Source organism: Leopardus geoffroyi, chromosome A2, assembly GCF_018350155.1.
Source record: "Leopardus geoffroyi isolate Oge1 chromosome A2, O.geoffroyi_Oge1_pat1.0, whole genome shotgun sequence".
Classification (NCBI taxonomy): Eukaryota; Metazoa; Chordata; class Mammalia; order Carnivora; family Felidae; genus Leopardus; species Leopardus geoffroyi.
The window spans coordinates 60,554,286-60,567,896 of record NC_059331.1 but is presented as its reverse complement, the minus strand read 5'-3'; the positions used below and the strand labels follow the sequence as shown (position 1 = coordinate 60,567,896).

Here is a 13,611-nt window from a genome sequence, read left to right as displayed (position 1 = left end):
GTGTTGCAGTGATTGTTGGCCGTTCACTCTGAAGAAGTTCCCTCCTATGCAGGACACTTGTTGGTGGCCTGGCTTGGCTGTCCCTGAGCGGGGGACATAGCTGTGCTGTGTTAGGCAAGTGACACGCTTTGGGGAGGGCTTCATTCTCATCATACCCGACCCCCCAACTCCTGCAGCCATCCACCCTGGGCCGGGGGGGGAGCGCTTCTTGCAGGCTTGGGATCCACAGGCAGAATTTGCTCCCACAGCTCCTTGGATGGAATCTGTCCATATCCTTCTGGAACCTTCCACAGGAGAGACCACATCCCTTGGGTGCTGCACCCAGCGACCCTTGGCTGTTCAAATAAAGCTCTTCTCTGTGTGGGGTCTGAGGCCACCTGCCGAAGCCTCGGGATGCCCCTTTTGCCTCATGACCTGTGCTCCCAGCTCACCCGTGTTTCTGGTGTCTCCACGCTCCATGGAGCTTTGCCTCTTTTTCCAACGGTGCCTCGAATGACATTGTGAGTAGTGAGGTTGCCGTCAGGTTGCTCTTAGATCGACTCAGGTGTGCAGCTGAGACACGAGACACCTCCAGCGGCCGTTTGGGTCTCCCTTGCTGTTCGTGGAGGCCTCGCGTATTGCTGCAGTTACAGCCATGAGGACAGGGTCAAGGAGTACTTCGTGCCCCTGCTCCCAGCCCATGGTGACCTTGGGGAGTGGTAGGGACTGACTGTGGTGAGGTGGGAGCAGCACGGGTGCCCCGGTGACGTGGGTGGTGTTCTTGCCTCGCAGCTGCACGTTTGAGCCGGAAGGAAATGCCTGCAGCCTGACTGACAGCACGGCAGAGGAGCACGTGCTAGCCTTGGTGGAGCACGCAGCTGACGAGGCTCGGGACAGGATCAGCCAGCTCTTACAGGGGCAAGGTAGCGTCAGGGGTGTCTGGGCAGAGCTCGTGTCCCGCAGGCTCTCTTTGGGTCCTGTCACCAGCTCCATCTCTGGGGTGCCTCGCGAGCAGGACCCTCCCAGAAGTGGTGTGTGTTATGGGGTCGCTGCAGGCAGGCTCGCCCCGTAGTGGGGATGTTGCCCACCGGCGGATGGACGTCAGGCCTGCCAGTCATCTGTGCTGCAGCCTCCCTCTTCTCCTGGTTGCTTGTGTCTCTGTACGCCTCTGCAGGACCTACACGAGGCACAGGCAGAGCACAGGGGCTCCTGGCTGTCCTCCAACCTCAGCTCCCTGTCCAACACCTCCCCCTCCAGTAGGGACCAGCACCACCTGGGTAAGGTGGCCCCGGGACTTTTTGGGCTGCTCCCTCTGCAGGGTGCCCCTGCCCCTGGGGCGCTGAGACCGCCCTCTAGTCGGGCAGCTGCACGGGGCTGAAGCGTGTGAGTGGAAGTCACTTGGGGTTAGGAATCGTGGGGAGTGGCCGTGAGACATGGCCGGCCCTGCGTCATGAGGAGCCCCAGCTGGCTACACCCCAGGGACCTTGGAAGGGGCAGAACGAGCCTCAGACGCTGAGTTCAACTCGGGGAACGTTTGTTTCTTTCTGCCATTCCCGATTTTCGTCCTAACACAGAGTGTCAACGAGTGTGTCGATCCTCCGGGGCCCTGAGGGGAGAGCAGGTGGCCTGGGGCCTTCTGTGTTTACTGAGACAGAGCGGGCAGGTGTGTGGGCCCCACCGGGATTTCAGTCCCACCAGGAAGGGAACCAAACGCTTCCTGGCTCCTTGAATTTACTCCCTTACTTCCCCATGCTGCTGTTGTAGTTCCCAGATAGAAGGTCGGGCTCGCGAAATACGTCTTGACGTTGTGGGCTCGGGGGTGCTCGTCCATGGTGGAGGTTTGGCTGAGTAACAAGCGGGCTGTATGGCTGAGTTGTGGTTTCACTAACCGCCGTCACTAGGACACATTTTCGGCCTGGTGTGAACCGCGACTTGTGTGTGGATCCACTGTGTGAACACCTGTCTTTCCCACAATTGCAGGAAGTCCTTCTGGCCTCAGCATCGGGGAGCAGCCAGAGGTGACCCATGACCCATACGAATTTCTTCAGTTTCCAGAACCTGCAGCCTCTGCAAAGAGCTAGCCTTGTAGATAGACTTCCGTTAGTTTTTTTTTTTATTTGTGTGTACAGAGTTTTTGTCGTGAGACAGAGACTTTCGTTTTGTCCCCTCTGGCGTGTGGGAAGCAGCCCCGGGGAGGTGGGGAGATGTCTCTGGCATCATGTCAGCCACACGCGGATCCCGTGTTTCTGTGGGTAGCCCCGTGAATCCTGGACAGTGGACAGCACACATACAGGTGTGTGACCGGGTGGGGTTGAGCCGTTGTGCTTTGTCTCTTGAGCTTTGAGGGGTCTGTAAAGCTCCTCTCTGTGGCTGGCCGGGACATACCATCCTGCCCCAGCTTCTTTCCCGAGCACCCCCTGGGAGGCAAGAGATGCCCACGTTGAGGGTCCTGTGTGCTGTTTGCCCTGCCCGCCCTCCCCGCCGTCCCCACATTTCCGAAGCCGGTCATGGTGGGGCCGCACCCTCCTGGCCTGGGATAGGCTCTGTGCTGGGCGAGGCCTGCCTTCTGCTGGAAGCTGACACTGCCCCCTGACGACAGTGATGTGCTGTGTCCATAGACTTTTTTAATCTGGATGTGTTTACTGGATGCTTGTTTACATTTGCAAAATGTAGAGATCTCAATAAAATACAGAGCGATTGCATGTAATTGTTTGCAGCCCCATAGGTGTCCACTTCTTTGTTTGTTTGTTTTTTAATTTTCTTCAACGTTTATATTTGAGAGAGAGCACAAGAGAGGGAGGGGCCGAGAGAGAGGGAGACACAGAAACGGAAGCAGCTCCAGGCTCCGAGCTGCCAGCTAAGAGCCCGACATGGGGCTGGAACTTACAAACCGTGGGATCATGACCTGAGCCACAGTCGGACGCTCAACCACCCTGAGCCCCCCAGGCACCCCTGTAAGTGTCCACTTCCAAGTGACTTTTCAGCAAGAACCTTTGTCACAGGAGGTCAGCAGCGTCTGTTCCGGCTGCTCACCCTCTCGCGTTTACTCTGTGTCTGGCCCCGTTCTCCGCCCGCAGTGTGTCTCTCTTACCCACCCTGCACAACTTCCAGGTGGCTTCCTTTTTGAAAACAGAATTGGAAGGGCGCCTGGGCGGCTCTGTCGTTTAAGCGTCCCACTCTTGATCTTGGCTCTGGTCATGATCTCCCGGTTCGTGGGTTCAAGCCCCATGTCGAGCTCTGTGCTGACAGTGCGGAGCCTGCTTGGGAGTCTCTCTTTCCCCCTCTGCTCCTCCCCTACTTGTACGCACATGCGCACACTTCTTTCTCTCTCAAAATAAATAAACTTCAAAATATTAAAACAAAACGAGATTGGCGCTTCTGTCACCTCACAGGGCAGAGTGAATCCTGGGGGAAGGGGGTATGTGTGACGGAGGCAGTGGACAGCACGATGTCCCCCGGCCCACAAGTGCCACGGGGTGGGCCAGCCCTGCTGGCCACTGCCTGCTGCACTGGTAGGGCGCCTTGGGAACCTCAGGAGAAGGGGAGCAAAACATTGCATAGCTGAGGCGTCAGGAAGCCGTGGCAGGTGCCAGCAAAGGAGCAAGTCCCCAGGAGGACAGACCCCACGGTCAGGCTGCTCCTTCCTGGGTGTGTCACACACAGCCGTGAAGGGGGGACCTGGGGCTTGGGGCGCCTCCCTGGGCTTGCTGCCCCAGGAAGCTGGCAGGATCCAGGTCAGAACCCACAGGTGCTCTTGGTGGTCAGAATAACTGGGGGCAGGTGGCCTGAGAGGGGGAGTGTCCCTCAGAGCCACAGTGGCCACGTGTCAGCCACGGATGCATGGGAGCACCACAGCACCTCAACCATGCTGTTGACTCTCCAGAAAGGGGCTGTCTGGGCAGACAGTGCCAGGTGATGGGGGTCCATCTTGCTGCCTTTTCTGTGGGAAGCCACACTCCAAACAAGACCAGTGAGGTGGAGAGTGTGCACATGTGTCAGTGTTGCACGCTTGTGCAGTCTCGTATGTGCATCTGTGTGCACATGAGTACGTGTGACATGTGAGCATATGTGTGAGCACGCGTGTGCACATGTTTATTCTGGTGCACGGGTGTGCACATGCACATTGTGCTAGTGCATGTGTGAGCACGTGTGTGAGCATGTGTGTGAGTCAATGCCCGTACACGTGTGAGCACATGTGTTGGCGTGTGTGTGTTGGTGCCTGTGTGTGTGCACGTGAGTGCCAGCGCCTACCTGTCCCGCACTCCACCTCACTCGTCCGCCATCCCCGCCCCCAGCCCCAGTGCTGACCCTTTGGGGGTTGGGTGTTTAGGTGTGTGCGCAGCGGGATTGCAGCAGGCCCGTAACAGAGCTTGTGAATGACCTTCCTGTCAGGCAGGTTGAGGATCACACTCGGTGGAGTGCTCTGTGCACCCTAAAACTAGGGGGGAGTCTGTGTTGAGGGAAGGGGACACTGGGCTGCAGTAGAGGGGACAAGAGTGGGTTGCAGAGTGGGGTCCACAGAGTGGGGCCCACAGCACAGAGTGGGGCCCATTAGAATTTTAGGGCATGCAGTTGTGCGTAGGAAAAGTCCTGGTTGTCCCGGGCGGGGGTTACGGCTCTGGTTTTTAGTCTGTTTCTTAGCGTTGTAGCTTCTGAAGTTTTTCTCATGGAGCGAAGATGTCTCTTTTGGAGGCACATTTCTCATAGGTGTGAGTGGCTGAGGTCAGCCAGGAGGCCCGACCACCTGCAGACTCGGGGGACCCCTGGGGTAGTGCCTCCCCTGCCCCACTCCCTGGTGCCTCTTTCAGGGTCTGCCGAGTGGAGGGGTTGAGGCCACAGGCCCCAGAAAAAAACCCCAGCGAGGGGCCAGCAGCCTGCACACAGGCGTATCTGGGGAAGCCCGTTCTATGCAGAAGGCCGACACCTTGCTCGTCTTCATTTACCGAAAAGCACTTTCAAGCGCTGTAAAGACTAAACTTTGCCGCAGCTTGAGCTCTGCCAGTGGGAGTGGTGGCCTCACAGCCAACACTCACATGCCGTGTCAGATGTGGCGGCTCAAAAGTGAGTGCACTGTGGGAGGCCTGCACTCTGGTGGGTGCCCTGCCCTGAACTTGAACTGTGTTCAGTTACTGGCATCTCCCACCATCCACGGCCTCTGCTGTGCCGATGGCTGGGCTCTTGGGGGTCTGAGACCCTGGTCAAGCAGCCTGTCGTCTGCCCTGGGTCTCTGGTGGCATGTTGGCCTGGCCCGGGGTAGCGCTGTGGACGGTGGTGGCCGGCAGGCCTGGGCACGGGATTCCCTGGGATGTGGTTCCAGGTGGAGGTTAGCACGCAGAGCTGTGCGGGCCCCAGCCCGGGGCTGCCCACAGGCGGGTGCTGGTGTGCAGGGCCCATAAGGGGCAGCCGCTCTCCCCTCCCCCGCCCGGCCACCGGCCTCCAGCACCCTCATTCCCTGCGGCCCCTCATCCTGGGCCCCATCTCCTCTCGCCCGCCTGTGGTCAGACAAAGCTGCCAGGATCAGCGTCCCTGTCATCCCCAGGGACTCTTTGCTCCTGAAGATCGCTCCGCATGGTGTGTTGGGCCAAAGGGGGTATGTGTTGAGGACGTGGAAGCCCAGGTAGTCAGGCTGGATGTAGGAATGACCCTACAGACCAGCAGTTGGCCCCACCCCGGCCACGGGGGCCTTCTCTGCAGGGTGTCCCCAGCTGGCTGGGGGGGCCCCGGGCCTTCTCTACAGGGTGTCTGTAGCTGGACCCACCCTGCCCCCCGTTGGCTGTGGGGGCCCCAGGGTGGGGCAGGCCTTGGCTTTATGAGGCACCTTGGGCTCCATCATTGCCACAGCAACTGGGCCTTTGTTGTTTCTCAGGCCTGGGCCGAGTGAGACTGTGATCCTCAGTCCTTCCTGGACTGTTAACCAGGAAGGAAGTGGAGCGGGTTCTGTCTCCCAGCGAGGTAGGTGTCTCCTGCTTCTACTGTGACCAGAGAACTCAGAAGCACAACCTGTGCGCATCCCCAAGCAAGACACAGAATGAAATAATGATTCAGGGGCTGTCAGGACCTGTGTCAGGTTTCAGAAGGTCACGTTTGCCAGGCTGTGATATCATAAACACGCAGGTGTGCCCAGGTCGCCCTGTTCAGAGAGCATGGTGTGACGGTGTCTGTCTAGCAGGGGACAGGGTCACCACCCACAGTCACACTGGGCCAGTGCAGCAGCCTCTGCTCGAAGCTTCTGTGAGTCGGCCATGTTTGTGTTGGGGACGTGGAGGTGACGATGGTCTTGTGGGAGCATTGCGACTCCAACACATCTCACACCAAAACCTGGACTAAACCCTTAGGAGTAACGAAAAACGAATGTCAGGAACTGAGCTTGGGCTAAGAGGGGACCCAGGCCCCACCGAGTCTGCCCAAGAGGGAGATCGTTAGGTTCCCTTCCTGCAGGCTGAATCCAGAGGAACAGTCCTGGCATTTGAGGAAGGAGTAGACGGGGGACTGGCTCAGATCTGGTGGGGGAGGGGGGGGGTGGTTAGGAGGTCGTCTAGGGAGTGACACCAGCACAGGCTCCAAAGGCAAGAGATGGCCATTAGTGGAGGGGGTGGGGAACGACGTGGCTCCAGGCCGAGGAAATAGCACGAGAAAGGTGAGGAACGAGAAATGAGTCAAGAAATCTTGTGTGCCTATGCTGTGTGTGTGTGTGTGTGTGTGTGTGTGTGTGTGTTTGTGGTGTGTGTCTGTTGCGTGTGTGTCTTGTGTGTGTGCTGTACGTGTGGTGCATGTGTATGTCTCTGTGGTGTGTGTTCCACATGTGTATGCGCTCTATGGTGTATGTGTGTGGTACGTCACGCATGTGGTATGTGCGGTGTGTTGCGTGTGCACGTGTGTTCCGTGTGTGGTGTGTGAGCATGAGCATGTGGATGGACGTGTCCGCACGGGTGTCTTGTGCACACACGGAGCCCACGTTAACTGTGCCGTCTGGTCTCGGCAGGAGTCAGGAGCCCTTGCATTTGTTGGTAACTGTGTATTTGTCCTGGTGAGAACTGCTGGAATCTTCTGAGACTGAAAAACCGAACCAGAAGATCCAAGGGGGTGTTCGAGCCGAACACCTGCCCCGCCAGGGGGCCCGGGGCGAGGCCCCTGCTACCACCTGCAGCTGTTCTCTCCAGACCCCCCGGCTCACCAGAGCCCACGTGACTGCGGAGCCCGCGGGGCCCGACTTTGGTGGTGCCCACCACAGCCACTCCTGGTGACTGGGTAAGTGTGCACCTCCCGCCGCGGCTGCTTGGGCCGTGTGCGTGGTTGTGACCTCACACTCATGGTGCTGTGGTCCTGCCCAGGGACCAAGGCTGCACTCACCCTCCGTGGAGTGTTGCTCTTGGTGCCACTTTGAGATTGGCTGCAGGGAAGCTTTCGGGGGGCCTCCGAGGAGTGCTGCTGCGGTGCCCCCACACGTGCACTCTCGGTCCCATGTTCCCGTGACACTTTGGCTGTCTTTGTTCGGGTTCAAAGTACTTTCAGAACTTGAAAACTCGCTCTGTTTCAAGTTTTACCAAATCCAATGCCAGCTGCAACCTCAGTGTTTCCACGTCAGTGATACCATTTCTGTCCTGGGAAGCCCCGTAGGATGTGGCCCACCCTTGCCTTCCACGGGCTCCTGGGCTGACATGCGCCCTCCCGTGCCTTCCCTGTGCCCTCGTGTCCTCTCCGCACCCCCTCGCTCCTTCGACAAGATAAGTGCTGTCTCCACTGCCATCCTCCACGGCACTTCCAATTTCTCCCACATCCCTGTTTCACCTCCCTGTGCCAAGGTCTGTGGTTACACCCTAGAGCCCACCTCCCCGCTAGTGGGGTTTGGTTTTCAGAAGCATCCTTTCCATTGGCCGGTACTTCCATCCAAATGTTGTTTTCGTGCGGGAATTGTGTCGTTTGTAACACAGGGTGCCTTTCTGTGCACCAACCCCCGGGGTGCTGGCCTCGCCGTCCATGTGGGATGGTCTCTGTGGTCCCCCAGGGGTCTCACTGATCAGGTAAGCCCTGCCTGGCCCCACACCCCGAGAAGAGTGGCAGAAATCCGCCCTAATGAGGCAAAGTCCCCGGGACCCTCGGCTCTGCCGGGGGCGGCTGTGATGTGGCTCACCTTCTCCAACAGACTGACACCTGGCCAGAAGTGGCCACGGCTCCCTCCCAGCCCCTCAGCTCGACCTGGGTGTCCCCAGAGTGCCCAGAGACCCCAGAAGCCCCTTGGTCAGCAGGCCTTTGTTCTGGAGCAGGAACGTCCTCAAGGGAAACTTGCAGAAGATTCCCTGAGGATTTCAGCACACAGAAGTGTCGCGTGGTCATAGGGTCTGCTTTTCCTGCAACCTTTTCCTCGGTGTCCCTGGGGGTGGGGGTGGCTCTCCACCTGTCTTGCAGATGGATCTGAGCAGCCGGAGCCAGAGAGGGGCCCTGCGGGAAGCCAGCAGGGAACAGGCCTCGCCCCGCCGCTGGTCCAGAGTGAATGGCTGGTCGTGGCCCCTGGACCGCTTCCAGGTGGTGGTTTGGACCATACTGTTCATCTTGGCCTTTGCCAACTTCTGTATCTTCGTCCCCTTGCTACCACCTAACTGGAACTTAATCATGTATGGTGTATCCTTCACTGTGGGAGCAGTGCCTGCTGTCCCAGGGAGGCTCCCCACGGGCCCTGCCCCAGATCTGGCTCGGGGCCCTGCCATGCCTACCAGCCCCCCACACCTGAGTCATCCACGGGTCCGCCCTCTGTTCTGTGACCCCACTCCCCCTCTTTACCCCAGACACCCGCCATGGCCACGCTGCCTGAAATCTTACGTTTGTTCTCTGTGTGGCTCACTGGCTTGGGGCTGGGGCTAAAAGCACAGGAGTGTCTGCTGCTTGCCTGCTGTCAGTGCAGGGAGAGCACGCCTGGGGTCCAGGGTCTTTGGGGTGAGGCAGGCAGCCTGGACGACAGGAAAGGGTCGCAGAGGGGTCACAGGGATGGCTCAGAAACTGAAGGCTGAGTCCCAGGGATTCACATGGCGTTCGTTCTCAGGGTCTGGGGTGCCCCATGCGGGCCCCACTTGTCTGCAGGTCTGCAGTGGGCTGGGTCAGGCTGGCTGGTGGGGGAACCACGCCAGGGGTACAAGGAAGACACCGATTATAACCATGTCCCTTCTTGCAACAAGTGAGTCTGGTGACGGGTGTTGGCCGGGCCTGGAGTGGCCGAGGCCAGAGAGAAAACCTGCCGGTTGCTAGGAGCCACACAGTGGGGACTGTGAACCCCGTGGTGGCCTTGAAAGGAGGTTCCAGACATGTCACCAGAGTAGGCTTCAGGCCAGGTGGGCAGGCATCAGGGACGCACTTGGGGCTGACGCGCAGGCCCCGTGGTGGAGCATGGCAGGTGCAGCCGAGTGCTCCTCCCCTGACCAGGCGGGCATCGCCAGCCTAGCCCCCTCCTCACACCTCACTCTGTGAGTGACGGACCTCAGTTCCGCCAGCGCATCCGTGCTCCGGGGGCCACCGCTGGCCAACCCCACCAGTGAGCCTGGGCATCCCCCATGGCCTGATGTGCAAGCCTGCTGCCCCCTGCCCAGCGCCACGCAGCCCCTGATCTGGCCGGCCTCCCCCTGTGGGGCCCTCAGGGTGTCTGATCCAGCGGCACAGAGCCGGGAATGTGGGTCCTGTGTGTCTGAATGCAGCTGCCCCACTTCTAGGCCTGTGGCCCAGGGTTGGCAAAGCTAGGTGGGGCCTCCAAAGCCAACATCCCACGCCCCACATCACCCCGTGTAACTTGTGTCTTTCACACACAAGAGGATGGGCAGAAGTCGGCCAGCCTTGTAGATTTCTCCACTGGTCCCCAAAACCTGCTTTGTTGGGTTTTTAAATCCAGAATCCAGTCACAATTCACGCTTTGCATGTGGCAAGGGGTCTCCTCTCTCTGTCCCAGCACAAAGGCCTGCAGTGCCCGACCCACGACTTCCTGGTCAGAATGGCGCTCTCACTGGGACTCGCACCACAGCGAAACATCTCCCAGTTCTGAGAGGGAGCCCTCTCTCGTTCTGGGACCAGAAGCCCTCAGTGTCGGCAGGGGCCAGCTCCGGGGAGGGCCAGTTCCTGGCCTCCTTGCAGCCTCCAGCTGCCCCTCTGTCTGTATCCTAACCTCCGTCCCTGACCGTGGGTTTGCGTTCTGGGTTCTAATCCGTTGTCTCCCTTCTCCCTTCGCTGTGGCTCAGCCTGTTCTGGGGCCTTCTCGAGCTGCCTCGTGTGTTCTCTGTGCAGGGAGCACTCTGAGAAGTCACCTGCTTTTGGGCCCAGAGGGCACCCTGAGCTCACTTGTACGCCCTTTCTCCCAGGAGCCCCTGGCTGGCCCCAAGTCCCAGGTTCTGGCTGGCTTCCTTTCCCCCAGTCTCCGAAGCGCTTGGCCACCGGGGGACGCCAGCGTCGTTCGGCGCTGCAGGGGCTGCTGCCCCAGGAGGGAGGGCAGGGTCTCCGTTGCACCTCCAGAAGACAAAGCAGAGGAGGCGGACCCCTGGTTCCCTGCTGACCTCAGAGGCCAGCTTCTCCCACCGCCCTGCCCCTGTGAAGGGCCCAGAGGGTCCCTGTGCTGAGGGACTGGCCTCTGATGTGACCTGTCTTAGTCCCAGGGCCTGCGCCGTGGCCAGGCAAAACCCCTGGTTAGGTTAGCCTCAGTGACTGCAGGGCTGGTGGCGGGTGGTGGGAGCTCTGGGGGGCGCCTCACCCCTTCCTGCCGCAGAACCTGAAGGACCCGAAAGGAAGGTCAGGAGGGCATGTGTCCTGGGCTGGCGGAGCTGTGTTTACCAAACACAGATTGTCTCTAAGGGGATGAGGCCTCGAGGGCAGGGCCTGGCCTTCTGCATCTGGAGACCTCCTGCCCTGTCCCTTTTACTTTTTGTTATTCTCTGCAACCTGAGAGACACCCATAACCCGGGCATCTGAATGTGGGGGCAGAACTTTGGTGTGGTGCCCACCTGCTGACACTTCTCAGCCAAGTGGCTGATGGTGTGAACGGCCAGGCAAAACGCGGTGGCCTTTTGCTCACCCGTGTCACTCCCACGGGTGACCTGTCATGAACCCGTGTTCGTGCTTAAGGGGGCTTGCCTACCACATGGCAGGGGGCTGCCCCTCTGTTCCTGGGGGACACGTTCTGGGAGTGGTCTGGCCACGGCACCTGCAGGGTTGGGACATGTGGGGAAAATCAAGCTCAGGTCAGGGGCCTCGCTGCCTCCAGGTTGAGGCTATAGTGCAGACCACGCTGCCCCTACAATGTCTCCAAGGGCCCCAACGCCTCAGTCCCTCCCCCATACTTTGCCTGCCTATTTCTGATGCAACAGAGGAAGGGGCCTTCCTGTTGCACCTCTTGTCCTGGGCCGGACCCCTCTGCTCAGGACCTGCTCCCGCTGCCCCAGTAACCACACAAACAGTGCTTGCCTCCAGCCAGTGCCTCAGGCTTCAGGGAATAGGTGCAGGGAGATGGCATACCAGCACTGTGTTGGTGTCTCCAGCTGTGATGGCAAAGCCTGACCAGACCCCTGACCACCCGGCCACAGCCCCATACCCTGAATGGGACAGCAGAGCAGGGGAGGCTCAGGCCTTACCCAGCCCCGCAGGGTCCGGTGGCCACAGGAGGGGCCTTGGTGTCACCGCAACCCTTATGTGGCACTGAGGGATCTGGTCAGTCTCGTGCCCCCGTGCAGGTCCCCCAGGGCCCGGCTGGTTCTCAGCCACCCTTCCACTCACCCCTGGCCTGGGCACCAGCTTGGGCTGATCCTCGTGGCCCTCAGCTCATTCTCATCTGCCCTCCTCCTGCCCTCCTCCTGCCCTCCTCCCCCAGCAGGGCTGGGTCCCCATCACCTCCATGCCTTCATCTGGCAGCCTGAGCCCTGGGTCTGCACGTGGTGCCTAGAGGCTGGAGGGCGAGGGAGGAATGAGCGATTTGGGCCAGAAGCAGCCTCCCACTCAGGCTAGTGCATTGTGGAGGCAGGACCCCGCCTGTCAGCTCCAGGCTGCTCAGAGGCAGAAGCAGAGGCTGCTGGCAGGTCTGAGGAGGACCCCCCGAGGGGGCTTCCCGCAGGCCTGAGCAGTAGCCCCAGCCCCCTGCTCCAAACCCCCACCCCTGTCAAATCCCGGCAGAACCCCGTGCACCCATGGCCTCGCCTCCCAGGCTGGGTCATTTCTCCCTACCACACCCGGGAACCCAACCTGTAAACCCTGAACCCTCCCATTCAGCACTGGTCCTGGGAAGCAGGGCAGGACTGACGGGGAGGCGGCTTCCACCTCTTCTGTTTGGTTTCCAAGGGGACAGACAGTGTGTTGGTCCCGAAGGGGAGGATGAGGGTGGGAGCCCAGGGACTGGTTTTACCCTGGGTGCCACGGCGGGAGTGGGTGCCAGAGAGCCTGAGGGGCCTAGGGGCGAGGAGAGACAAGATGGGGCCCAGACAGACTGTGCAGACTGGCCGTGTGAGCCCTCCCTGCTCCCCTCCTTCATTTTTTGATGATACACTGTCTTCTTCCCCCGACGCACGTGCTCTGGGCATCTCTGCTGCCCAAAGAACCCCCACGACTTCGGCACCCAGCGTGGTGGCCGCTGGCCCCTGAAGGCCTTCCCTTGCTGCCTTGGTGAAGCGCGGGGTCCACACCCTCAAGCAGGCGCCTTGAGCAGGCGCCTCCAGGGTCCTGCTTCTAGTTTGAGCGGGCACCTTCGCCGTGTTAACCAGGCCTGCCTGCACGTTCCTTGACACACTCACGCCCAGGTGACTGGTGGGCTTTTCTGTTTCTACTTCGTGCTCAACTTGCTTGCTGTTTCCATCGATCCTGCTGAAACCAACGTACGGCTCAAGAACTACTTGGAGCCCGTACCCATTTTTGACCCATCCAAACACCCGCGTGTCATCGAGAACCAATATTGCCACCTGTGTGAGGTCAACGTGTAAGTGCCCAGGGTGTGGGAGCAGGCAGCCCCGAGGGCACGGCCCCTGCCGTGTGGACCCGTCCCCTCTCCGTGCTGTGCACAGGCAGGTCCTGCCCCAGCCTTTCTGTTTTCACGCAGCTGACCGGTGCTGCTTTCCTTGAATGACCAGCAGTGGCCCTGAGACACGCAGGACCCCTCACCCATCTAAGGGCTCAGATGAGTCCCAGCCCCCCCTACCGGAACCCCACCTGGGCTAGTCAGAGCCCTGAGGGCTCAGCAGGCAGCCTGGGAGGGAGGCCTGTGGCTCAGGATGGGAGCTGGTGGCGCAGTGTGGCAGGCGTGGCTGAGGGAAGATAACCTGCCTGGGGCCTGGTCTTCCCTGCCACCTGTCTCTCCTTTCTGACCCTGTCTTCCTCCCGCACATGCTGCTAACGGGCTGCTCATGTGAATTCTTTCTTCTAGGAGCCAGAAGGCTAAACACTGTAGGGCCTGCAACAAGTGCATCTTTGACTTTGACCACCATTGCAAATGGCTTAACAACTGTGTAGGGGGCAGGAATTATAGGTGAGGGGCTGGAGGGGGAGGTCCGGGAGGGAGGGGCAGAGTCCTGGGGGAGGGAGAGGGAGACCAAGCAGGGAAGAGGGAAAAGGGCATTGCAGGGGCTGGGGGTGGGGAAGGGAGGAGGGACCTCGAAGTGGGGAGGGGTGAGGTCCTGGTGG

The 13,611-nt window shown here is 60.1% G+C and overlaps 1 protein-coding gene across 2 annotated transcripts in view; it reads left to right on the top strand.

Moving 5' to 3' along the window:
* Positions 1 to 819: 819 nt before the first annotated feature.
* LOC123606123 (probable palmitoyltransferase ZDHHC11B) overlaps positions 820 to 13,611 on the top strand; it is a 43,873-nt gene continuing 31,081 nt past the window's right edge. Inside the window, exons 1-6 of one of the 2 annotated variants that reach the window (XM_045494076.1) lie at positions 820 to 902; positions 5,846 to 5,931; positions 6,962 to 7,227; positions 8,386 to 8,598; positions 12,735 to 12,910; positions 13,355 to 13,456. In XM_045494076.1, the coding sequence (XP_045350032.1) occupies positions 8,386 to 8,598; positions 12,735 to 12,910; positions 13,355 to 13,456 (491 nt within the window). In that variant the 5' untranslated portion in view covers positions 820 to 902; positions 5,846 to 5,931; positions 6,962 to 7,227. The other variant, XM_045494077.1, reaches the window with a different exon arrangement.